Source organism: Mauremys mutica, chromosome 3, assembly GCF_020497125.1.
Source record: "Mauremys mutica isolate MM-2020 ecotype Southern chromosome 3, ASM2049712v1, whole genome shotgun sequence".
In the NCBI taxonomy this organism is placed as follows: domain Eukaryota; kingdom Metazoa; phylum Chordata; order Testudines; family Geoemydidae; genus Mauremys; species Mauremys mutica.
Window position 1 is genome coordinate 30,524,462 of NC_059074.1, and position 27,295 is coordinate 30,551,756.

Genomic DNA, 27,295 nt, shown 5'->3' on the forward strand with positions numbered 1-27,295 from the left:
CTGTGGAGAGTTGCGGTAGGTTGAATACCAGTGCAGATACACAGGTTCCCCCAAGCAAACAGCTTTGGCTTCCATAGATGACAAGTGATATGCTCATTTGGGGGCGGGGACTGGAGTAAACTTCCTGGTATCACCACAAGGAAGAAGAGGAAAAATCCTGCCGCCACCCACCCAAGTGAAGAATAAGGAGGAAATTCCACCTGTTTGAAGTCATGGATCACTCACTCATCTATTCAGAAATAGCCTTATGTAGGCCATGATGATATGACCTTATAAGCTCCAAGTATAGTATGCCTGGCATTTAAAAATTCATATCTCATTGCCAGCATGACAGATAAAAGAAGTTTGCTTTAGACTATTTGGTAAATAAGATTAAGCAAAAAAAGCAACAAGAAAGGCTGTGATATTAAAAATATGGCTTAATTATATCATATTTTAATCACATACCTATTAGCCAAAGCCAGTACCAAAGGCCTCCCCAGCATGGTCCAGGGGCAGCAGCCTAGGAGAAAAATCAGGCCCACCAGCTTCCTAGCTGCTGAAACATGCCCCTCCCACACGCTTCTGTTGTGTTTGTCTACCAGGTGCCTAGTAACCTGCCCTCTCTTAATGTATTAGGCCCTATCATTATTTTTAAAATATCAGAAATATTCTGCAGTTCAATCCTAGTAAATAAAGGTCCCCGTTCACTTCTGCATTTCCATGTTTGAAATGCAAGCGTAACCCACACACCTTCTGAGTGCGGTGTTCTGTCCCATCTAGTGGCACTGAGACCACTTAGCGAGAGACAGAGATTAATGAGTCTGCTCTACAGTCTTAGCTAACAGCCAGTTGGCCTTTAGCTCATGCAGTAGAGGCTCATACACTAAGCTTCCCAGGTTCAAGCCTGCCTGCCAACACCCAGGGTCTGTTGGTGTTACACAAGCACATACCAAACAAGAATGCTTTTGTTCAAATACTTGTATTTCTTTATCTCACACAAACTGTGGGTCAAGACCCAAAAGTGGACTGCAGCCGCATTTTAATGGGGTTGCCAAGGCTGGTGTTGGCCAAGGGCCCCAGCAAGTCTGAAGCCCAAGCCCCACCACCCAGGGGAGAAGCCCTTGGGCTTCAGCTTTGGCCCTGCCACCTCGGCGGGTTTGGTCTCCGGTCCCTCCTCCTGGGGTCTGTATTAATTTTTGTTGTCAGAAAGGGGTCAAGATGCAATGAAGTCTGAGAACCGCTGCAATAGGTCATTGTAAAAATGCCTTTTAGCTTGTATGGAGTTGCCATCACTTTCAACATCTGTCATTCCAAAAGCACAGGAAGTCCTTCAGTTTGAAAATGTTGATGTTATATAAAAATGCAGTACTGTGTTTAGATGTTTATAAAAGTACTTTAATCCAAAAAAGCGAGCTCAATCAGATTGGAGAGCGGGAGTTTGCTAGTGATGAATCCCATGTGCAAAGGCAGGAAGGATGGTCAGTGGTTAGCATGTTAGCCTGGGAGTCGAGCGACCCAGGTTCAACTGCCTCCTTTACCACAGTGGCCTTAGACACTTAGGCCTGGTCTACACTGGGGGGGGAGTCGAACTAAGGTACGCAAGTTCAGCTACGCGAATAGCGTAGCTGAACTCGAACTACCTTAGTTCGAACTACTCACCCGTCCAGACGCCGCGGGATCGAAGTCCGCGGCTCCCCCATCCGCGGTGGTGGAGTTCCGGAGTCGACGGGAGCACGTTCGGAGTTTGATATATCGCGTCTAGATGAGACGCGATATATCGAACTCCAAGAAGTCGAACGCTACCCGCTGACCCGGGCGGGTAGTATAGACGTAGCCTTAGTCTCTCTGTGCCTCAGTTTCCTATCTGTAAAATGAGGATCAGTATGGATATTTCCCTTTCTCACAGAGCTATTGTGAGGAGAAATACAGTAAAGATTCTGTACTCACATACTTTACCAATGGGGTCAAAATAAATGCAACCGATAGACAGCAAAGTACAAATTGGTACATGAGATTTAGAAACTTTTAAAATAACTGGAGAAAACACAGCAGGCTATATTCTGGTGCTGCCGCAGCCTATTCCACTGAAGTCAAGGAGTTTTAGGTAGGTAAGTCAATTCAGAATGTGGTCCGGTGATTCAAGAATAGCGGCATATTCAACTCTGAGCTGGGACCTCTCTGTGACCTAGTGTCCCTTTCTTTCAATTAAGTTGTATGGTTTATAATAATACAAAGCGAGATTTGTCTCAGCCTTTGATTGTATATTTTCTGGATTTCAAGAGTTTCAAATGAAACCCTTATTATATTTTGAGCTGTTTTGATCATCATTTTGTGTGTGCGCATATACACACACATACCTACACGGCATAAACATATGATGTATGAAAAAGAGCCTAGGATCAAATCCTGTTCATCTTCCTGACAACCCAAAGTCACACTGAAGTGAATGGGGTACTCACATGAGTCAAGAAAGCAGATATTGGCATGTAGTCCACATCCTGGGCTAACAACATGAAGATTTTAGTTTAAAACAAAGCTGTTAGAGAACTAGGACCATGAGAAATCCATTAGTGTTCCATTGCTCTTATTTTTCACAGCCTTACCCTTGAGATTGTCAAATAATTTTTTTTTACTTGATTTTTAAATTCACTCCAGGAATTTATGCCAGTTTTAAAGCAAGCAGAAATTTCCATCTGACTTTATAATTGAAATGCTGACAATGACAAATCCTTATCTACAGCTACTTAAAAGTTGCTGATATATATTTTCTGCCATGGTAGTGAAAACAAGCAAACACACAACAACAAAAAACAGAACAAACTGGAGGTTAAGGGGTTTGTTGGTAGGCCAATGAGTTTACATAGGAAAGACAAAATCGACTCCATAGCATAGTAGTTAAGATGTATCACATACCAGTGGTGAAAATATCATCTTGGTTATCTAAGTATTATTAGACAGGCTACTACATAGTAGTGAAACACACTCTTGTCTTATAATAAAAATATAATTCGCACAAAATATAGCATTTCTTCAACACAAATTCTTCTCACTGAAGCACAGTCTAAATATGAGGGTGAATATAATGACGTTCGTATAAAACCTTATATTAAAGTACATGATGAAAGTTTAAATCCCTCTTCTTAAAAGATAAAGAGGGTCTATCACTCAAAACAACTGCTAGTTGTTACAGAAAGAAAAAAAATACGAAACAAAAATTAAAGTTCAGTTTTACACATAAAATTCCATTACCCTCTACCCAGCTTTCACTGTAACCTTAAATCTCTGCCTGGCCTGGTTATCCCTCTTTCCCTTTTCCCCTCTCAGATAATGCTGGGGTGTAGTCTAGTGACATTAATGTAGCATGTTTCTTCAGAAGATCTCAAAGGCAGGTAAATACATATGGGAAAAGTGAAGCACAGAGGGGTGAAGTGACTTGCCCAAGGTCACACAGTTAGTCAGCAGCAGAGTTGGGAACAGACTCCACATCTCCTAACCCCTGGCTTCCTGCTCAGTTCACAGCTACCTATAGGGGATTAGGGTACACTTTGCCGAGAATAAACAACTAAAGAGAGAAACTCAGCTCTCTCCTTTCCTCTCATTTTTGACTGAGACAGGCAGGGAAAGACGATTTCTCATCCCAGCCTTTTGGGGATCTGGTGGGGCACTTTCTAAAGCCTAGCATTGATGGTTCCAGCAAGCCAGTTTAAAATTAAATACCCAGATGAACCTGAAAACAGAATTTAGCTGGAGGAAAGTAAGCTATATCATTTATTCACCAAAATTATTATTTTCACTTAAATTGTTACTAAAACCAGACCCAGAATTAAGAGAAAAAGCTGGTGCTCCAAGCAGTTCAGACCTTCCAAAGCACAGATCTGAAGCCAAGCAGGTGAGAAAAGGGGGCCCCAAGGTCATGGCACCGATGCCAGAGGAGGATGAAAAGCCTGCCTGGTGATGCCAGCTTAAAGCTCAGGATCTCAATAGGTACCGGTCACATACCCCAAAGCAGTTAAAAACCCAGCTCTTTCTTTCACATTGGCCCCCCTCCAAATCTTCCTTTTATTTTATAAACTCCCCAGTTCCTCCTTTTATCATCAATTCTCTGCCCCTTCCCCCTCAAAACAGAAAGCATCAACAGCTCCCAGGACCACAGGAAGGCAAAAACGCATCACACATACACCACCACCACCACCACCCCCCCACACACACCCCTCATTCTCCTCCAGGGCAAAGAACGAGGTAGGGAAGAATATCAAGCAGCAGCACTGCGTAAGCTCCAAAGCTTGTCTCTTTCACCAACAGAAGTTAGTCCAATAACTGATATTATCCACCCCACCTTATCGCTCTAAGAGGAAGCTCAGTTACTTACTGCCTTGTCCTGGGACTGGCCTTTGTGTGCAAACAGCTTGCTGCAGAGATGTCAATTGACCTCACTGGCTGTCTGGTGCCCGCCCTAGAGGAGGGACCCACAGGATACAGACACGGGTAGGTGGGGGGACGAAAGGGGAATCGGGAGAGCCTCAGACCAGCAGCCTGCAGCCTACACTGCAGCAGATCTATCAAGTGTCAGTCGCGTGGGGCCTGATCCTGTGAGGTTCTGAATGTCCCCAACACCCACTGCTGTATGCAGTGCAGATGTAGCCCTATGGGTCCCAGGCTATTAAAGAGACAAGACACTGAGCTCTGTGTGGCTCAAAAGCTTGTCTCTCTGACTGACAGAAGTTGCTCCAATAAAAGAGATTCCCTCACTCACCTGGTCTCCCAAACACCCACTGACAGCGGCAGGAAATAAAGCAGCCCAGCATCTCACAGGAGGGACTCAGCACCCCACCGGATAAGGCATTTGGGGGCTGATCCAAAGCTCCCTGAAGTCAGTGACTCTTTTCATTGACTTAATGGGTTTTGGATCAGGCACTAGGTAAGGAAACTCTGCCTCCTCGGGGTTTTAATGTTCACTCATTTTTTGTAAGTCTCATAATTCAGCGCAAACAGATCTTGGTGTGTGGGGTGCATTTCAAAGCTGCCTCCCCTGCTGGAAAAGTCCTACAGAATTGAATGGGATGGAGTCAATAGGGTTCATTAGACAGATGTCTACAGGCATTACTCTGAAATCCCATCAGTGGACTTATATCAGGGATGTCTCTGGCCAAATATTTTATAATAAAAGTTACATTCTATGCCAACGCCGGGGGAGGGAGGCAAATGCGGGACCTAATTTTCTACGTTGGCCAGACATACAAAAATTAAGAGCTCAGGAGAGAAAAAGCCCAAATTACAATTCACCCTCATCTGACAGTCCTGGGCGGACCAGCCAAAAAAAAGCAGCCAGCAAGCAAACAGACCAGGGCATTAATTAAACGCGGGGGGGGGGCTCTGTATCAGAAACCTGGGGGGCACTTTACAGGGGTTTCTGAAAGGAGAGGCGTTCGCCTTTTGCAAATCCAGTTGCTCATCAGAGGGCGTCCCTGCCAAAGTGACCGGATTAGGGGCCCCATCCTGCTAGTTTTGCACCCACACGACTAGCCCGGGGAATCACGAGAGACAGGGTGGGAGAGAACATCTCTGGACCAACTTCTGATCCTGCGAGAGCCACGATCTGGCGTCACACCGCGCTCTGCTGGGAATCAGGCACTTCTGTGCATGGAGGGGGATGCTGGGTGCTTTCTCCACCAAGGAGCTTCCTTTGGGACGGGGGGGAGGAAGCAGCGTCACGTGGCACGTCACTCGCGCTTGTCTCACACACCCCGAGGCCGCCGTCTGGAGTCCCCCTGGCGGGGCCCCCACCTCCCAGGCTTGCCTCCGCCTCTTGTATTGTGACTCAGCGCCAGGAGGCGGAGAGCTGAGGTGATCCCGCCGGCCAATCAGGAGGCTGCCTGGGCTCAGCCCGACACAGCTGGCTGGGAGGTGAGAGATCAGCCTGGGCTCGCCAGCGCCCGGAGTAGGGGGTTGGCTTGGCGCGTTGTTGGCATGAGTTTTGGGTGGTTGTTTTTTTTGCGGCGGGGATGTGTCATGTGAACGGTCTGTTCCCGAGCGGATATGAGAATGTCGGGGGGGGAGAGATGTATATAACCACTGGGGGCAGAGCTCAAACCCGAAATTGCAGCAAGTGGCGTGATTTAGCCGTAGAGTAAAAGTATCTTGCACAATTTCTGACTGCTCCAGTGAGGTAGTGGGGGCGGGGTTGTCCTTTGGCGATTCATGCTCTGTGATACACTGATCTCTCACCTGAGTAGCACTCAGCAGTAATAAAACCATGGCCAGGTCCTTTCCCAGGATGATCTCAGCCACACACGTGCATCTATCCTAGCTATTATGGCACTTTTTGCCACTGAGTCTCCACCTCCCTTCAGTGCGAGAGCAGCTCACAACCCACGGGTGTGCTCCTTATCACCTCTGCTAAGTGCATCGCCATAGCTCTGTGATACGAAGATGCAAGGAATGGGCCAGTGCTCAGAGGAAGGCACAGCAGAAACACAAGCTAGTAGGCTGCCGGGGGAGCCAAACAGACAGGGTTGGGCAGAGAGGGAGTGAGGGTCACAAAGGAGATTGCATGTATGAGAGCAGAGGAAAGGAAAAGGGAGATAGGGACAGAGAGAGGAAAACGAACTAGGAAATGGCACTCAGCAGAGGAATACAGGATAGAATTTGCAGCGTTCTTCTCTGTGAACCAAATACAGACTGTTCACATCACCAAGGACCTCAGGAATGTAACTTCCAAAGAGAGCTTTGGCGGGGAAGGAGCTTGTGGGTAAAGCACAGGAGAGAGTGTCAGCAATGTGTGTTCTATTCCTGCAACTGCCCCAGACTTCTCTGTGACTTTCAACACGGCACTTACACATCTCTGTCTCTCCATTTTCCCATCTGTGGAATGGGGATATTACTAATAGCTGCTGCAGAGAAGTGTGGTGAGGCTTAAATCATTAGTGTTTACAAAGTGCTCCAAGATCCTTGGAGAGAAAGCAAGATAACTTCAGGGTGTTATTTACAAGCTTACCGTAATGGGACTGAAGAGGGGAAAGAATTTTGAACAGGAAGAACTCAGAAGTCTTAGAAGGCCTCTAGGAATGAGGTTCTCAAACTTCTGCAAAGTGTAGATGACCTCATGGATCTCCTATCCTGGGGGGAGGTATAGCTCAGTGGTCTGAGCATTGGCCTGCTAAACCCAGGGCTGTGAGTTCAATCCTTGAGGAGACCACTTAGGGATCTGGGGCAAAAATTGGTCCTACTAGTGAAGGCAGGGGCTGGACTCAATGACCTTTCAACATCCCTTCCAGTTCTAGGAGATTGGTATATCTCCAATTATATATATATTTATGATCATCCAAGAGATTCTTTCCCATTCATGACCAAATAACATCTCTGTGGCAATGACAACAGTTGCTTACATGGAGAAGTAATATCAGGGAAAAAATTAATGTATTGTAGGCTTTTTGTAATGCAGTTTATCAGCTAGTAATGGGGGAGAGAATCAGCACCACCCCCTGACCTGCCAACTCTACGTGGGTCACCACAAAGGCCTTGGACCACCAGTGGACTACATCATTGATGTTCTAGGGAAAAAGGTATGGAATCTTAATGTGCATAAATCTTCCTGTGACACCACCAGGAGGGAATGGGTTCCAAGAGTGTAGGCCAGCTGAGCTAGTCATCCTTAAAGGTAATCATTAGTATTCATATTGTCTGAGCAGGTACACTATGGGAGAATTGTAATGTAGTTGAGAAGTTGTGGGAGTATATACAAAAACAGTCCATGTATCAAATCAGGTTATTTTTCATCATTTCCCCCCATATAAGATCTATTGTTCTTTTTTGCTTGGGCCATAGTTTTAAGAGCTAGGAGTAGTAGTAGTGGTAATAATAATAATATCTAGTTCTTATATAGGGCTTTTCAACAATAGATTCCAAAGCACTTTACAAAGGATGTCAGTATTCTTATGCCCATTTTATAGACAGAGAAAACTGAGGTTCAGAGAGATGAAGTGACTTGCCCAAAGTCATTTAGCAGGCTACTGGCAGAACTGAGAAGAGAACCCAGTCTGAGTTCCAGTCCAGTGTTCTATCCACTGGGCAACACTCCTTTCAATTCCACCCCACCCCAACCAGATTTATCATCTTTATTTGTAATAGATTATAAAGTAGAAGCTTTTAGCCTAATAGTGATTCACTCTCATTAACCCACTATTATAATATATAACAGAGAGAAAGTGTGAGAGCACTGTACGCTGAATTACTTATACATTCAAAGTAGGGGGTTGCTAAACACATTTAAAGGAGGTTTGAGGGAGAATCCCAAATACTTAAGGTCTGTTATGGTAAGCTGGCTGTGATAGTATGCAAAGAAGAAAGTAAAGGGGAAATGGAGCAATGAGGAAGAGAGTGTGTCCAGAGAGTAAGGAGAAGATTGTCTCTGTATGGACTGTTATAGTCTATGAGCAGAGTAAACAATGGTACATAGCAAAAGATGGCAGAGAAGAAGAAGAGAAAAATAGTGTTGGAGAAGACATTAAACTGAAGAGAAGGGTTAGAGGCACTGAAGCACAAGATACACGGATGGACATTTTGTAAAGGAGAGACAACTTTAGGTTTGAGGAAGAAGAGGGCCACATTACCTTTGGTATTCTAGGGCCAAATTTCAAAGCTACTATTTAATATGTGCAGCTCCCTCTGCCAGCACAAAATACAGGCATGTGCAAAATTCACCTTCAAACAACTACTCAATATTGTTTCAATTTTTTCTTAGTTTTTCAGTTATATTGGGAAAACACCTGCCTGCTCTCTTCCCTAGACCCTCCTCCAAAAAGAGGTTTCAAATTCTAATCCTTCCGTCTTTCTCTTTCCACTAATCCCTTCCCCACCTTTGTTAACCCTGAAAGAGTTGTGATGCTAGTGCTCATACAGCTCACCACTGAAGCTTAAATTGCTGCATGTCACTGGACCCTGTGCAGCCTTCCAGACTCCCTCAGACTCTTGTTTATTTCCTGCTCCTGCACTTCCCAAATTAAAAATAGTCATTGGTTATATCTTTGTTAAAAAAAAACAAAATGAATCACAGTTCACACAAAGGAACAGTTAAGCTTATTCATTCAATGTAACATTCAAGGGGAAAGCCCTAACAATATCGTACTGTTCTCTAAAGTTAACTCTTAGTCCTTTTGGGGTTTTTTCCCCACTCTTATCCAATGCTTTACCAATAGACAGTAGTCATCCCAGGCCTTGAGACATACCAGTACATAATTCCAGCACTGCCATAGATGTGATTAGATTTTGGTCTGCACTCTGCTGTATCAGCATCTAGAATCTAATCTGGGAGTCTCAAACTCAGTTTACCTTAGGGCCAGTGCTAGTCCTCAAATCCTCCCAGCAGGCCAATGTCACTTATGCCTCCTAGAACCCGCCCCCCCCAAAAACTCCATCCCCCACCTGCCTAAGGCTCTGGGATGGAGTTTGGGTGAGGGAGGACGTCTTGGGTAGGGGATTGGGGTGCAGGCTCTGGGAGGGAGTTTGGGGACTGGGGGCTGTGAGGAGGGGGTGCAGGCTCTGGGAGGAAATTAGGGGTGCAGTGCTTACCTGGGGCTCCAAGGCAGGGTGGGCTGGGGGGCCTGTGTGATTCTGCCCCCAGGCACTGCCCCCATAGCATCCCACTGGCCATGGGGGCACTCAGGGCGGGGGCAGCATGCGGAGGCACAGCCCCACCCCGCTCCCAGGCCACAGGGAGGGGCTGGCAGCCACTGGAGCGAGCAGGCAGATGCCGCTCAGCTTCACTGCACTGCCGGGGCCCCTAAGGGGGGTGCACCTGGGGTGGCAGGTGGGGCCAAGGGAAGAGACCCCGGCCCCCAAACTGCTGGAGTCCCGTGTGCCACATTGGAGAGGCTCATGGGCCAAGAGTCTGAGACCCTTGATCTAATCCATTACTGGCCTGTCCTTTGAGTGGATGGACATCGTGTAACTCCTCTATGCCTCAGCAGGGGCAGCTCTAGGTATTTTGCCGCCCCAAGCACAGCAAGCAAGCTGCCTTCAGCGGCTTGCCTGTGGGAGGTCCCTGGTCCCGCGGATTTGGCGGAACGCCTGCAGGAGGTCCGCCGAAGCCGCGGGACCAGCAGACCCTCTGCAAGCATGCCACCAAAGGCAACCTGCCTGCTGCCCTCGTGGCGACCGGCAGAAAGCCCCCCATGGCTTGCTGCCCCAGGCACGCACTTGGCGTGCTGGTGCCTGGAGCTGCCCCTGTGCCTCGGGGTCCATGATTGCTGCTAGCCTTCCAATCCTATAGCTTCCACGGGGATGTAGTGCAGCAAAACTTCTGCCCTTCCATGATTTCAATTCACTGTTCCTTTCTCCTCCTCTGCTATCTTTTGCTACACACCATTGTTTACTCTCTTCATTGTCTCTGTATGACCTCTTATCCTCTCTCTTCTTTGTTGCTCTATTTCCCTTTAATTTCTGGAATTCTAGCTTTGGGAATTATGGAGTTATGTGCTCAAATATTTAACATGTCTAGCCATATACTGCTTGGCCTGGGATAACCAGACTGTGACTTCCACTTTTTTAAACATGGGCCAACCATTATACCATCATGATGATGTGCTCTGTAATATTTGCACTTCCTACTCTTTAGAGAAAATATAGTCTTGATGCAAATATAATACTGTAGATACAGCCAAGTGCTTGCAAAGCAGCTCTAAATTTACATTAACACCACAACAGCATCCTGGTTCTTCATCCTACTGTTTTCTGTTTTTTGACAGTCCCTTGTCCTGGTTGTTCTGGACTTTTCAAGCTACCCCATGGGACAAATTCTCTAGTAACTTAGGGTCAGATTTTGATGCCCTTACTCGTGTTGCATAATACCTTACTGGACAAGTAGTCCCACTTGTTTCAATAAGATTGCATGAGTAGTAAGCTATTTTGCTACCTGTTTGAGTGAGAGTATATGAATCTGGCCCTTGGACCACAGACAACCCACTGCCCGACAGTAAATAGCACATACTTGGCACTAACACTGCTGTTTCCCCAAGATTTATTGTTGAAGATAATAAGAGTGGTAGTGACATTGGTTTGTGTCCCAGGATTTGAATCTGAATTCTCCTCACCACAACATTAAAAGAGGGTTCACATTAAAGATACTGATGTTGGCCCATCTCTTGTTCCGACAGTAAAGCTGTTACAATTTTTAAGGGCACAAGCAAAGTTAAGAACACTCAGTCACAGATTCCTACATGGCAATAACCATATTCATTTACAGGGAGATGTCAAAAGTTCGGATCCAAACCTGGGTCACTAGACTTTCCTGGAAGGTGAGCAAAATCCCAACTCAAGCTAAAAGACTCTAATTTATAAATCGATAATTCCCAGCATTCCTCCCCCCAAGCCAGAGATTGTCTTTCAGTACAAGAGTCTCTAGCTATGCATGTATTTCCAGATGTTACTTTTAATGTGCATACTGTACATGCATTATTTCCATTCACTACACAGGGATGCTTGGCCTTCAGTGAATTTAAAATGAATTCCTAGCCAAAGATGGAACTAGAATCTGGGGCTAACCTTCTCTATCACTTAGACCAGAATATAAATCCAAAGTAGATAAGCTGATGTCAATGTTTATGGTTGCTCTAGGTTTACATTGATGTAAGCATGCGAGAAGAATTTGGCCGTGGACTGCAGATTTTCTAGATAAATGCTCCGTCAATTGAAGAAAGAAAAGAACAGTTCGTATAACTCAGACAGGTTCAAGAGCAGTTATCTGATATCAGATTCTGTCCCTCATTTGACTTATGTCACAGCAGCACCTGTCACTGCAGTATGTGCATAGTGTCATTTAATTTGCTTCTCAAATGTCTTATTTATTCGAAGACTCTGTAGAAACATGTTTCAGTACAAGCTATTTAATTTTGCAGGCTTCTAAAATGTTTTTCCCTCTTTTCTTTAGTGCCTTATCATCAATTTTCGTCCCCTATCCTTACAAAACTATTGCTTTGTGGACCCAGTCCTATTACCATTGATTCCAATTTCAGCTGGCTGGAGCCCTGAGTAGTAAACAGCTCGCTTTTAGAAAAATATATAAAAAAGTTAGCCCTACCCTATCTTAATACAGCATTATCTTTTTACCTTATTCCCTAGGGAACTATCTGGTCTTCTGTGTTGTGTCTAAATTGTCAAATACTAAAGCAGCTGATACCAGCCTAAACCAACACTCAGATCTGCTTTGTCTTTGAGATCCAGGCACTCTGTGAATTTTAGCTTTCTGACTTTGTTTTCCATATAGAAACAAATCTTACATTGTACATTACAGTCTCATAGCCTGCTTCATCGCAGATGCATTAGACCAGGCTCTTCTGTCATCCTCTCTTCTCTGGTCCTCCATATTGTCCCTATGTCCTATGAAGAGCTCACTGTTGAGAGGTGTGATTGTGACATCACCCTCAGGGGGACCATACCATCATCAGAAATATTGTAAGTCAGGGTGATAGGTGGGGAGAAGAAGAGTCAAGATAAAAAGGGAAGAGAAGAACAGTTGATCAAATTAAAAATTGTAGTTACTTTCCCAGGAGCTGTTAAAATTGGAGTTAGCCACAGGACCAGAGCTAGATAATGTGTACACAACAGAATGCTCCACTACAATGATACTAAACTTATCTCATTTCACTCCCTTGTGGCTCATATTTCAGAACAATATGTGTTTTAGCACAGTCAAATGTATAGTCATACATCTAGGAACAGAGATTGTAGCCCATATATAGAGGATGGGGGACACTATCCTGGGAACTCTGAAAAAGATTTGGGAGTCGTGGTGGATAATCAGCTGAACATGAACTCCCAGTGTGACGCTGTGACCAAAAGGACTAATGCAAACCATAGATGCATAAAGTGGGGAATCTCGAGTAGAGAGTATTTGTATTTGGCACTAGTACCACTGGCATATTATGTCCAGTTCTGATGTCCACAGTTCAAGAAATGTTGAAAAATTGGAGATGCTTGGGAGAAGAGTCAAAGAGTGGTAAAGGATTAGAAAACATGCTTTATAGTGATAGACTCAAGGAGTTCGATCTATGTGGCTTAACAGAGAATGTTAAGGGATGAGTTGATCACAGTTTAAAATTACCTATATAGAAAAATATTTGATAATGGGTTTTTCAATCTAGCAGATAAAAGTGTAACAAGATCCAGTGACAGCAAGTTGAAGCTAAACAAATTCAGATTGGAAATAAGGTATCAATTTTAACAGTGCAGGTAATTAATCTTTGGAATAGTTTAGCCAGAGTTGTGGTGGATTCTGTATCATTAGTAATTTTTTAATTAAGACTAGATGTATTTCTAAAAGATATGCTGTAGTTCAAAGAGGAATTATTTCAGGGAAGTTCTGTGGCTTATGTTACACAGGAGGTCAGGCTAGACAATCACTGTGGTCCCTTCTGGCATTAGAATTTAGGATAACCAGATTTGATTTTGCACTGTATGATGAGGGATTTTCCCTCCTTTCCTTGTCCTTGCAAAATTATTCCACAAAAATTACATACAAGGAAGCTAATGGGCCACTTGGGAAGTTACCTGCTCAGAAAGTTACATGACTTGAATCTACAGGTTCTCAGAGGAAAGATTCTGAATCTCTTCACCCATGTCCCCAGCTCTGCCACTCAGCTTAGACTGTCATGCAAACCTCATTGAATCATTTATCCCTAGCATCCTGAAAGAGGTTTCACCCCATGACATTTCTTTAAAAGCACTGTGCTCCAGCATATTTGATTGCTGGAACAGGAAAACAATTAAATTTTTACTTCTTTGGTCCACAAATGACCAAAGGGAATGTTTAAATTAGAAATGAAAGGCTATAAATCAACACTGATGTAATTCCACTTACATCAGTGGAGCTGCACCATGGATGAACGGGGTCTCAGCACTGTAAGTAATAATGCCCAAGTTACACAAGTGGAAGCTGAACGCTTACAAACGCTTTCTGAGTCTTGATAAAAGTCAATGTATTGCATTGCTCTGCATTGTTCTCTTCAACCATAGCCCAAATATTCCTGAGTTCATAAGTCCAGTGGCGTGTCTGCTCAGACAAAACGCCTATTGACAGCTACAGAGGTTTTCAGGAATGCAAGATCAGATCCATTGGGTACATATCTAGCAATGTCATCTCAGTCCTCTTTTACGAAACAATGTGGCAACTTCCACAAATGCTGTCCTGGCCAAACAAAGTAAAGGAAGATTCTCTCACAGGTGTTAACCCCACACATGAGAAGTGAAGCATATGCCCAAGTATAGTACATTTTGAAAGCACAGCTTAGCAAATCAAAAGTAAAACAAAATTAACACTGTTCATTAAACCAGCTACAAGGAAATGGTACAAACCTCTCTTTGGGGGCCTTCAGGGTTAGACAAAGAGCCACTATACTCCGAGGAGCATAGTATTTGTTTTACTCTTCCCATGTCTCTTCCCAACTCTTGAATAGTGGGTTTAATCCTGGAGGGCAAGTAACATTTGAGAACTGACCCACCCTGAGAACATTGCTTCTTTTACCTCTCTCGTGCCCTCTATTTCACTGGGCAGTTCTGCTGCTGACACTGAATTAACCTACCCAGCAGCTTCTAATATTTTGTTTAGCTGACTGACAAATAGTTTCTGGCACCTGTGCATGGTTTGTTCACTGTTTTAAATCATCATTATGTAAAACAATACCCCTTTTCAACACTTTTTAGTAGTAGGCAAGAGTTTAACAGCAGTAGCCAATTTAAGATAACATGTAGGGCTTTTGTATATTCAACCTTTTCTTCTATTGTAATTGGCTGTGTATTAAGGATTTAGTAGTGCTCCCACTGAACTCAATGGTAGAACTCCAATGCGACTTTCAAATGACTTCCCTGAGTTTTACAATCTAAGACTCCCAGCCTTGTGTGCCTTTCGCTCTAACACTAGCATTCCTTAGCTTCTTAATGCACTCGAGTACGCAGACATGCATGCTAAATGTAGTGGTATCTAAGAGTCACTTGGTTCTGTCCATTGCTTGCCCATGTCTGGGCAAAGCAGGCTCTCTTCTTCTACAACAGACATCTAATGAGCTTGACACAGGTGCTTTTATTATCCTGCCATCTAAGGGGCTAGGAAAGGGCAGCAGGATTATTGGGCCTTTTGAAGATTCCTAGGGTTTGTGAAGAGACCTGATGGAGAAGGGAAGACAAACCCTTGTCCAGGGAAGAATTCTGAGATGTGACTTTCATGCAGTTTTCTTCATCCTCAGCCCTATTTTACGACCTTTACCGTGAGAGTGGGTGGCAGTCTGGCCCTCTGTCATTTGTGCATGGTTTCACATTTCCCTCACTCAAAAACATCTGAAGACATTTTGCTCAGTCAAAAATAAATAGTTATGCACACCCCTCAGGGCATGAGACTAAACATGAGAGATTTTAACTCCAAAGAAAAGTCTGCTTCATTCCCTGCCCCAGCACAGGGGAAAAGATTAGGTAGCTTGAAGCTTCCCTCTTCAGTGGATGTGGGGGTCAATGCACCCACTGGTGTAGACTAGGGCAATTCTCACCCTTGCTTCAGTGGGGGTTTGCAGAGGCACAGACTATCCAGGTTGCAGATCTGCTCTGGCCACAGCCTCTCCTAGCCCAAATCTGCCCACTCCCTCCTATAGTCTGGCATCATTCCCATACTCATCCCCTAAACCCAGGGATGATAAGGAGGTGGTACAGAGCTGTCATAACTGGCTTCTGCAGCTGGGTATAGATTAGAAGTTGATCTAGTCCAATATTTTGTCATTGACAGTGTCAGAACCAGATGTTTCAGATGCTGTTGCAAGAAACCCTGCATTAGGGATACCGTAGAACCCCTATGTTACAAACTAATTGGGGTTTGAGGCGTTCATAAAAATAAAAAATTTCATAATGCTGAACATCTCAAAAGGACAGCAGGTCTGGTGCATAAGTTGCTGGATGGTGAACATCATTGCTTTCTTTTTGTCCTTCAAACCGTTGCCAAGCGATTTCCAATTAATTGAAGGTATCAGAATGTGTAGGTTTGTTGACTTCTTTATCAATATCACTTTCATTTTGTGATTTTTTTCCCCTCAGTAGAGAAAAGTGGTTCGTATAACTGGTCATTTGTAAGACTTGCGTCCATAAAAATCAAGATTCCTCTGTAATTTGCCTCAGTGAAATCCGGCAGCAGTGTGTTCTACAGCAGTGGTTCTCAAAGCTGGTCCGCCGCTTGTTCAGGGAAAACTCCTGGTGGGCCGGGCCGGTTTGTTTACTGGCCACGTCCACAGGTTTGGCCGATTGCAGCTCCCACTGGCCGCTCCAGGCCAATGGGGGATGTGGGAAGTGATACAGGCCGAGGGACGTGCTGGCTGGTGCTTCCCATAGCAGTGATTGGCCTGGAGCAGTGAACCGCGGCCAGTGGGAGCTGCAATTGGCCGAACCTGTGGACGTGGTAGGTAGGTAAACTGGCCCGGCCTGCCAAGGGCTTTCCCTGAACAAGTGGCAGACTGGCTTTGAGAACCACTGTTCTACAGGCTATTTATCCATTGTGTGACAAAGTATTAGCATGAAATAGGATCCTGGGCCTAAATATCTGGTCTTCTCTTTTTGGTCCTGCCTGAGATCAAAGCTAACTTCATCTTACTTTTCCTTAAGTCATTTAATAATCAAAACTTTTCTAAAACATAAGATAATTATCAGTATTATGCTGAACTCCTAGAAACAAGTCTACACATGGTTCAGACACAGAATTAGGTCATCCAAATCTCAGACATAGAACAATAGGTGGAGTCAACAGCTCTTCACCAATTCTGAGGAATCAACTAAAATAAGAACACAACTAAAGACCTTTTTCTAATTTGTTCTCGTCCAGACATGTTCCATCTCCTGCTTTAGCTTGAAGACTTGCTTAGGTTCTAATAGTCACTGGTGACTTCAGGTTATATCTGCAGCACAAAGTTCCCTGAATTTATCCGTGCAGTTCAGCAACTAGAGAAAAGGTGGTTGGATAGAACGTAATACTGGGACACTGTCTACCAACTCTATTTAGTCTAAAAAGCATAGATGGGGCAAGCCAGACTTGGCTTTGTTCTTGCTGAAACCCCACTGTCATGTTTTGATTGTGAAAATCCAACTGTTGATGCTAGACCCACAGCTTGTGGGAACAGAGAATTTTACCCTTTTCTAGTGTTTCTTGCTTACGTGTGACTAGACTTGAGCAAAAAAAATCTGAATTTTCATCACACTGGAAATTCCAGTATTTGAATTGGGACAGTTTTTCACAGAATAAAACTTTCAGAAAAATTTTAATATGGAAATATTTGATGCACTATGCCCCTTGGTCAGTTAGGGAGACACTGTTGCACCATGGGAAATGTAATCTGGCCAGGGATCCTGGCCCACAGGAAAGAAAGGGCCATCATATATTCAAACAACTCCTATGAGGCAATGTGCCACCATAGAGAAATGCACTTTAATGTTGAATGGATTCTAAGTTAAATGTTTTGGGTCCGTTCACCAAACTGAAATATTTCAATTTAGGTCAAACTGACCCAAAACAAAATATCCTATATCAGTTTTCCCAGGTGAAATACAAAAAAAATCTGTAACATACAATTTTTTGCATGGAAAATTTCAATTTTGCAGAAACTGCATTTTCCATCAAAAAATAATTGATGGAAAATTCCCAACCAGTTCTATTTGTGATAATACTGATACAATACCTCCTCTTTATAATACTTGCCCAGCTCTTAGGAACGTGATAAAAATAAGATTAAACACACAAGCCCCATCATTCACCTTCTGACTATGCCTGTGAGAGCAAAGAGCCAACCACACTCACCACACACAAAGACATAACTGCACCCAGAACCCAAAGATCAATATTGCAAACAACTCAATAACAGTTGGCAGTAAACCAGCAGCAGCATTCTAAACATGTACACAGGCAGAGTGACTGGAGAAGCTCAGTTGCTTTGATATGGATGAGCTTTAGACAGGCAGTTACCCCACTAGGCCCTGCAGCCCTTCATCCACACAAAATCCCCTTTATCTCCATCCTGCTCCATAACAGATCCTCCTTCTCTCCTCAGCAAGCTCCTCTCCCCTCTAGTTCATTGGCATAAACAGCAAAGCTGCTCGTTCATCTGGAAGCTTTTAGGGACATATCATTTCTTGCCAAGAGGGCCTCTTGATCTTTTTTCTGTCTCACAACATATAGTTTCCCACCCAGCCACCTACCTCTCAGGCTCCCCAACTTCCTAGAGCCCTATCTAGAGTCTCCAAGGTCAGCATGGGAGAAGAGAAACCTCTTAGAGGACCCCATCTCCTCAGGTGAGAGGAGAAGAAGAGAGGCCTTCACAGCTAGGGACACATCCTGAGGGAGACAGGAAGAAAGGAAAGTGTTCCCAGCTCAGAGACCTATTCTCCTGGTTATGATGGGAGAAGAGAGTGGGAGAGGACTCAGGCTCTCAATCCCACAATGTATTAATTTAGAAGACCTATAGGTAGCAGCTCATTGGTCTTTAAACCCCCTCATCACCCAACATCTTCTGGAGAAGATTGTCCCTTTACTATGGACTATGTGCAGTCACTCTGTTCCAGGGAGAGGACTACAGAGGGCTGTCCCCCCTTTTAGTCTCCAGGAACCCCTAGGAATTTTGGGACAGAGCAGTCCCTAGCGTCCAAGAACTGCAATTCTGCTTGCTGTACAGTAAGGAAAAATGCTGTGCAATGAGGAAAAAGCTCTTTGCACCCTTCCCCACAAGGATCAGGCATAATTGGCTGTGGATCTAATTATGCACTGAAATAAATAAAAAGTAATTGCAAGCACTTGCATGTAGACACAAAAATAAAGAATATGTATGTCAACATTCTTAGTGAGGAAGTGATTGCATTCAGGAAATAACAGAAAAATAATCAACCACTGATGCCAATGAGTTTGAGGGTGTTTATTCTGATGTGCAAGCATTTTTCTCAGAAAGTACACTGGAATCATTTACTTCAGTGGAACTATGCCAAGGAAGACTTTGGCTCTCTGTATGCCACAAACCTTCTGTTTAATCCTGACAAGTACATTTTACATGATTCATTTACACTATGAACTAATTGGAAGCTTATCAGAGACTTGTTTCCATTCCTCCTGCTCTTCCCTTGGTTCACAGGTAAATCTACCAGCCAGGAACAACTCTTCTCTCTTAAGCACCTTGATTTTAGAGATAGGTGAAAGATAAGCTTGTTTTAATATTACTTGCTTAGCACTGCCAGGGGGATCAGCATTGTACATCACATATAAATAAAGAGTCTCTATCCTGAAGAGCTAACAATCTAAAAATGTTTGAGCCAGATTCTTAGTTCATTCAAATCAGCACAGTTCCAGTGATATCAGTGGAGTTCTGCTGATTTACGTCAGCTTAGGATCTGGCCCATTGTTTTGAATATTTTGTACAGGTTACTTAAAAAATGCATGTGTTTCTCTATTTAACACCACAGAAAAAACAATAGAAAAACAAGAAACAGATGCAGAAGTATCTAGCTCTGGAGCAGAACACCACAAAGGCCTTCGCAGAAAACAGAAAGAAAATATATTTAATAGAACAAACAAAACCCTATCCACAGGTAGCTCAGAGTCATGTCAGCATACATGACCGCCTCTGAGCTACACTTTTGGTCACCCAGGTTTTCCCCCCACCCCAATCACACTCACATTCTGCAATATGGACATAACAAAACAAAGCTTCCAAGGTACTCAGCATGGTGATAGCAGATGCCAGTCCCCTACAACCATACATGGCAGCCCAGCTCCTTCCCAGAGTTTTCACTGAAATATTCTCCTGTGTGGATGGAATCATGTAATCAAATGTCCGCACAGGGGCCTGGGCCAAATTACAATTTGACTAATTTAATTCTATTTACCTTAACTCCCCTTGTGGATCCAATTGTATATTGTGTTCTTCTCTTCCTGCTCCAAGACATTGGGTAGGGTTGTGGTGTGCTTAAGCAGATGACATGTCTCATTCCAGAAGCAGGTGTACTTTAATCATAGAATCATAGAATTCAAGATCAGAAGGGACCATTATGATCATCTAGTCTGACCTCCTGCAAGATGCAGGCCACATAAGCCAATCCCCCCACTCCTTTAGCAAGCGACCCCTGCCCCATGCTTCGGAGGAAGGCGAAAAACCTCCAGGGCCACAGCCAATCTACCCTGGAGGAAAATTCCTTCCCGACCCCAAATATGGCAGTCAGCTGAACCCCGAGCATGCGGGCAAGACTCTCCAGCCATACCCTCTGGAAAAAGGTTAAGAATATCATATCATTGACCCATTGTACTATTTACCAGTATGGCACTTAATTAACCTATTGACTAAGCCCGGTATCCTATCATACCATCTCCTCCATAAACTTATCTAGCTTAATCTTAAAGTCATGGAGGTCCTTCGCCCCCACTGTTTCCCTCGGTAGGCTGTTCCAGTATTGCACTCCCCTGATAGTTAGAAACCTTCGTCTAATTTCAAGCCTAAATTTCCTGACTGACAATTTATATCCGTTTGTCCTCGTCTCCACATTAGCACTGAGCTGAAATAATTCCTCTCCTTCCCTGGTATTTATCCCTCTGATATATTTAAAGAGTGCAATCATATCTCCTCTTATCCTTCTTTTGGTTAGGGAAAACAAACTGAGCTCCTCAAGTCTCCTTTCATACGACAGGCCTTCCATTCCTCGGATCATTCTAGTGGCCCTTCTTTGTACCTGTTCCAGTTTGAATTCATCCTTCTTAAACATGGGAGACCAAAACTGCACACAATACTCCAGATGAGGTCTCACCAACGCCTTATATAACGGGACTAGCACCTCCTTATCCCTACTAGAAATACCTCGCCTAATGCATCCCAAGACCGCATTAGCTTTTTTAACGGCCACATCACATCGACTGCTCATAGTCATCCTACGATCAACCAGGACTCCTAGGTCCTTCTCCTCCTCCGTTAGCATATAAAGTGATTTTTGTGTCAAACGTTTTGAGATCCTCTGTTTCCTAGAGCAGAGTGGGGTTTCCTAACCTCCTATGATTTCGTTTTAATACAACATTTAGAAGGCAGCTATTCTTAAAAGACCACTTCTCCCCTTCTGTTCCATTTTTCTATATGCAACATTCCAGTAGTACACAGGACAAAAGGTGAGGAATCTACCTATACAGAACAGCAATTATACCAAAGGAAGAGGAAATCAAAATCTAACCCAGACAAACCATACGTTCAAAATGTATTCCAATACTACAGAATCACAGAAATGGACTGGAACGGACCTCGAGAAGTCATCAAGTCAAGCCCCCTATGCTGAGGCAGGACCAAGTAAACTTTGACCATCCCTGACAGATGTTTGTCCCTCCTGTTCTTTAAAACCTCCAACGAGGACTCCACAGTCTCCCTTGGAAGCCTATTCCAGAGCTTAACTACATTTATAGTTAGGAAGTTCCCCCTCCCACCCCCAATATCTAACCAAATCTCCCTTGCTGCAGATTAAGCCCATTACTTCCTGTCTTACCTACAGCGGACATGGAGAACAATTAATCACTGTCGTTTTTATAACAGCCCTTTGCATATTTGAAGACTGTTATCAGGTATGTCCGCCCACAGTCTTTTCTCAAGACTAAACATGCCCAGTTTTTTTTAACCTTGCATCATTTTTGTTGCTCTCCTCTGGACTCACTCCAATTTGTCCAGATTGTAAGTGTGGTGCCCAGAACTGAACATGGTAGTCCAGGTGAGGCCTCACTAGTGCCAAGTAGAGCAGGACAATTCCCTCCTGTGTCTTACCTACAACACTCTGTTAATACACTCCAGAATGATATTAGCCTTTTTTGCAACAGCATCATATTGTTGACTCATCTTCAATTTGTGATCCACTATAACCCCCAGATCCTTTTCTGCAGTACTACAACCTAGCCAGTTATTCCCCATTTTGTAGTTGCATTTGATTTTCCTTCCTAAGTAAAGAACTTCGCATTTGTCTTTATTGAATTTCATCTTGTTGAATTTAGACCAATTCTCCAATTTATCAGGGTCATTTTTAATTCTAATCCTGTCCTGAAAAGTGCTTGCAACCCCTCCCAGCTTCATGTCATCTGCAAATTAGGGGGAGAGATAGCTAAGTGGTTTGAGCATTGGCCTGCTAAACCCAGAGTTGTGAGTTTAATCCTTGAGGAGGCCACTTAGAGATCTGGGGCAAAATCAGTACTTGGTCCTGCTAGTGAAGGCAGTGGGCTGGACTCAATGACCTTTCAGGGTCCCTTCCAGTTCTATGAGATAGGTATATCTCCATTTATTCTCTGCACTCCATTATCCAAGTCAATAATGAAAATATTGACTAATACTAGACTTAGGACTGACCCCTGTGGGACCCCACTAGATATTCTCTCCCAGTTTGACAGCAAACCATTGATAATAACACTTAGAGTACAGTGTTTCAGTGTACATAATAGCAGGAATACATTTTCCACACTTCTAGAACAAACAAATATGAGTGCATATCACAAGTGCAGGTGAGATTGTGTTGGAAAGTTCAGAATCTCATCTGGATGCAGATCCAAATTTTTCCAGAAACTTCACTTTTGGGGTGAAGAGGTTAGATCTGGAGCATTGATTCAAACTTTCTTTAGTTACAAGTAAACTGATTTCCAGAAGCTACAGTATCATCTGAGCTTCTCTCTAGCATCTGAGCTCTTTCCCTGACTGTTGTTCCGCAGGAGTTTTGGATTTCCAGGTTATTGCATTGTTTACCTAGCTCATCCACTGAGATGAAGGTCCAAATCTAACCCATTCCAGCTGTGGTCCACCTTCAGCTCTGTCTATTCCAGTCATCCACTTGTCCACAGCATCTTCATTCCATTGTTAATCCCAGATTAAACATATAGAGCTAAAATGTCAACTGCTATAAATTGGCACCATCCCATTGAAATCCTGACCCAACTCTGTCCTGTCTAAACAAAAAGGCTGCTGGGTTGTACAAGCCATCTGGCCTGCACAGAAGGTGCATCGTGAGACAAAGATGAGTCAGCCACAACAACTGAGAGAGAGTTGTTCCCTAGTAGGTCTGGGTCATGGACTTCCCATATCAGATTTCAGACCATCCTGCCTCTAAGCTTCCTTCCTCCCTACCACAGTGAGAGTATTTCCCAGCAGCATTTTATTTTTCTTAAGAAATATTCTAAAGACACTGACAGAATTCTTCCGTTGTTGCCTTGATCTTCCTCTTTTAATGCATCGCTCCTTGTAATGGCAATGCAATGGCGGCCCTAACCATGCTGTGAAGTGGAACTCTCCCCACATCATCCCTGTTCAATGTTGATTCTATTCTCCTCTCTCAGGGAGAGTTCTTCAAAGCAGTTTCCCTGCTGCTGCCATTGTCCCCTCCTCTGGTAGTGACAACCACATTAGGGGGTCACCCGTTTCTGCACAGCCTCACCAACGGGCAGGGAAATGTTGGTATTTCATGCAGACAGGTATGTTGGGATATGGGGAGTTGGGATAATGGAAGCTGGGGCTAGGGCTGTAAGAAGCCCTTTGCGTCTTACAGAGTCAGCCCTACCTGTAGGTACTACAGTTAAAATAAATAGCAGTAACAACTGAAATCACACTCACATTCAGGTTACGAGTCCAGACATTTCGGATCCAACCAGGATCCCTCATCAGTGGAATCTAAAAGCAAATAAAAAAAGAGAACTGGTGAGAAATAAAACTTAATTAAAATGGGTTGGCACATCCGTGCGTCAACGAACTCCCTTTGGAGCCTCTCTGCTGTAGAACATGTCTCCTCCTGCTTCTTTCATGTGGTGTAAGACACCTATCTTGGCATCATGTCCATTATAACCTTTTAGCTACATTGAAAATAAGTTTCAAAAACTTCTGCTTTTTTCCCCCCTCGCTCTAGAAGTCCATTTTCACAACCATCGTGCAAAGGCACTGTGCCAGCCAAGTCAGAGTGCCCAGGAGCACTGGACCTCTGGCCTGATCAGACTCTCTACTCTTCTGTAGAGTGCACTGGCCAGTTCAAAAGGTAGATGCTGGGCTGTGAACCCACATGCTTTGCTTCTCCATCCTGTTTGAGGACAATAGGGGACAGAGTTGTTCCTCCAACCCAGTCCATATTCACAGCCTTGATGGAATATAGGGGCCACTAATGCACCCCAAGGGGCCAAGGAAGAATTCCCCCAAAGCAGGCACAGCATAGGACCGCCTTCAGTCCCCTTGGGGCAGCCCAGAAACCAGAGGGTGCAAAGGTGTTATAAAGACACCTCTGCCCCTCATCCCCCAGGGTTGCGCCTTCTGTTCTGTGCCTCCAGGAGGCATAACACAGAATTGACCCCTAGGACTGTGTCTAGCCCCAGCACAGGAATACAAGAGGGTGGGAAAGGTTCCTGGCACCCCCCATCATCTAGGCATCCATCCATGGCATTTAGCTCTACATGTCCTAAAGATCAAATGCAAAAATGTTGTTAATATTTATTCAGCTGGTGTGTTGGATTGCTGCTTATTCCACAGTTCATAGCTTTCTCCCTGTCTTGCTCCACTGTTCATAGAATATCAGGGTTGGAAGGGACCTCAAGGAGGTCATCTAGTCCAACCCCCCTGCTCAAAGCAAGACACATCCCCAGACAGATTTTTGCCCCAGATCCCTAAATGGCCCCCTCAAGGATTGAACTCACAACCTTGGGTTTAGCAGGCCAGTGCTCAAACCACTGAGCTATCCCCCCCATTCATTGTCTTGGTAGGTTGGCACATGTGAGTTCTTTCCTTGTTTATTTTTTTATTACATTTAGCCCTTTAGGCTCTGCTCGTTGTAAAAATTTGTGTGGTTCAATAAACTTAGCCCCTGATCCTACAAGGATTGATGTGCTCACTTAACTTTATGGACTGTGGGTGAAATCCTGACCCCACTGGTGGCAGTGGCAAAACTATGATGGCACTTTTCATACTGAGTAAAGTTAAGCAGATATGTTAGCATTTGCAGACTCCGAGTCCTAGGGTTGCAATCAGCATCTGTAGCTTGGTCTCCTTCTGCAGGAGTAATATTTTTATATTAGTGTAGAAAATAATTTCATGTATAAGTCACACTACAGCAGTAAAACATGATAAAAATGACTTAATACATAGTCAAAATATTTAAAAGCCTCCCACTTTGAAAGATTAATAGATATGAGGGAATCCACTAAAAAAAGAAGGGAAAAGGGAATGGACGGAAAGGCACTAATCATATAGGATCCATAAATATGGTATTAACTAAAGCTGAGCAAATCCTTTAAAAGAGTATCCATCAATATTAATTCAAAATCAAATATAGCCGAGTTTTCAGCCTTTGTGTGTTCTGTAAACATTCAAATTCCCAAGCTTCTGAGGCATGAATGCTTAGAAAAAGTTACTGTTACCCTTGAATTAACGTTATTTCATTATACAACACCCAAAAGTGTGCTAGGAACCTTCCGGAACAAATAAAAAGGCATGATGTGATTCCTGTCCAAAAGAACCTAATTTAGACATGCCTCAGCAAGTAAAAATGAACAATAAGGGGAATCAGAGACAGAAGATCAAGAGTCACAGTAAAAGTTCACCCAATTCTGGGTAGGTGCCATTCTTAAAGATTCCATTAAACATGTATGTGTATTACAAACATAGATAGATAGATATATTTTTGGATAACAGCCTGTGGCTAACAGGCAGCAGGGAGAGTGAAGGAGAAGCTGTTGGAAGGGAGGTAGCCCATTTGCAGCTTCTGGGGACAGTGAGCCACAGGGGAAGGGTTTGGGCTGTGGATAAGACCCCAACCAGGAGAGTAGGGGCCTGACACTTTTTCCTCCCCCACTCCCTGCTGTGCGAGGTAGGGGCTGTAACAGTGCCCCAAACTGAGGGGGAGGTAGGAAGTGGCCCAGAGACAGCTGATCAGATGCACCAGAAAGAGGCATCTGACACACTACGTGCCTCTCCCCCTTGGGCCCTGAGCTGGGACTTGGTGGAGTGGTAGAGTCTGGGTCCCTCTACCTTCCCCTCCCCCTCTGTTTGGACTGCAGTTTGACGGCTGGCCCCACTGACCATCAGGCAAGCCCATCCCAGGACTTTGGGGGTGGAAAGACTGTTCAGCCATGGCCTGCCCACTAGACCTGCTGACCTCCAACTGAACCCTGCGCCACATAGAAAGTGAGTTTTAGGAGGGATCTGAGTGATGAGAAGGTGGTGGCTTGGCAAATAGCTCTTTGGTGTGTATAATACCACCTTGCACTTCCAGAGGAACGGTCAATTTAAGGATTACAACATGATGTTCACACATCAATGTACTGAACCCCAGAACACCCCTGCGAGGTCAGTAAGTATTAACCTAATTTTCCAGGTGAGGAAACTGAAGCACAGAGAGATTAAATAATTTACCCAAGGCTACGCAGAAAGTCTGTGTCAGAACTAGAAGCAGATCACTCAACAACCAGTCCCTGCACCTTAACTATAAAGTCTGCCTTCTCCTCCTGATGCTGTGAAAACATAATACAAGATTAAAGCTGATGCTGTGAAAATACTATATAAGATGATACAAAGAAGAGGGTATTTTTTAAAAACAGCACGTAAAGATTAAAAGACCCAGCACAGCATCTAATACAAAAGTCAGTGAATTAAAAAAAAATGCATCATAGACAATAGAAGACAAAGCTATAAATCCCATTCTTGATTTGGCTGATGCTTTTGAATGAATGGAGAATACTAATGTAAGTAGCTTTAGTAAACTTCATCATTGCACCCTGTGAGAGGGGGAGTTCAGTCTTGGTCTAGTGGAGCTTTGTCCCTCTTCGAGAGGCACTGGCAGAGAGGCCATTCCCTGTGTCCTTCTACTGCCTTTTCTGGACAAAGTTTCTGCCATCTCTCTCAATTTTCTCTTCCTCCCCTTTGCTACAGTTCTTTTTTCCTTCTCAAGCTTTTTCTTCTCTGGATTTTTTTTAAATGATCTCAGGGTGTTACTCTCTTTTTCCCTTTGATTTCATAGCTCTCCCATCTCTAGTTCCCCACTCTCCAGAAGGTTACATGCTGTGCGAGGTGGCAGATCAGTTTGTGCCTCCATAGGGCTAGGCTGCATAGGCTCATGCCACTGAATTGAGTTCTGCAAAAGCTGAGAAGTTTTGGGGTGGCAGATTGCCACCTACACATGTAGCCCAGTCCAGAGAAGTTGCTTGCATAACTGAGTGCATTAGGGGCTCAGGTGGGACCAGGTGGCTTGCACAGGGCTGCCTGCTTCTTGACCCAGAACCCCAGGAACATGTATACAGGGGGTGAATTCTGAGTCATGCATAGGTGGCAAATTG

At 44.1% G+C, this 27,295-nt stretch overlaps 1 protein-coding gene across 10 annotated transcripts in view; it reads right to left on the reverse strand.

The window, feature by feature from the left end:
* LPIN1 (lipin 1) overlaps nucleotides 1–12,374 on the reverse strand; it is a 66,274-nt gene extending 53,900 nt beyond the window's left edge. For 3 of the 10 annotated variants that reach the window (XM_045010717.1, XM_045010711.1, XM_045010712.1), the window contains exons 1-2: nucleotides 12,255–12,374; nucleotides 8,886–8,966 (exon numbers count right to left, since the gene is read on the reverse strand). Coding sequence is in view for 2 of the 10 variants with exons in the window: in XM_045010719.1 (XP_044866654.1) it covers nucleotides 12,255–12,263 (9 nt within the window). In the remaining 8 variants the exon portion in view is untranslated. Of the gene's footprint in view, nucleotides 1–4,351; nucleotides 4,436–4,735; nucleotides 5,026–5,554; nucleotides 5,669–8,885; nucleotides 8,967–12,254 lie in introns of those variants that run through there. The other 7 variants (XM_045010713.1, XM_045010716.1, XM_045010719.1 and 4 more) reach the window with 5 other exon arrangements.
* Nucleotides 12,375–27,295: the final 14,921 nt, after the last annotated feature.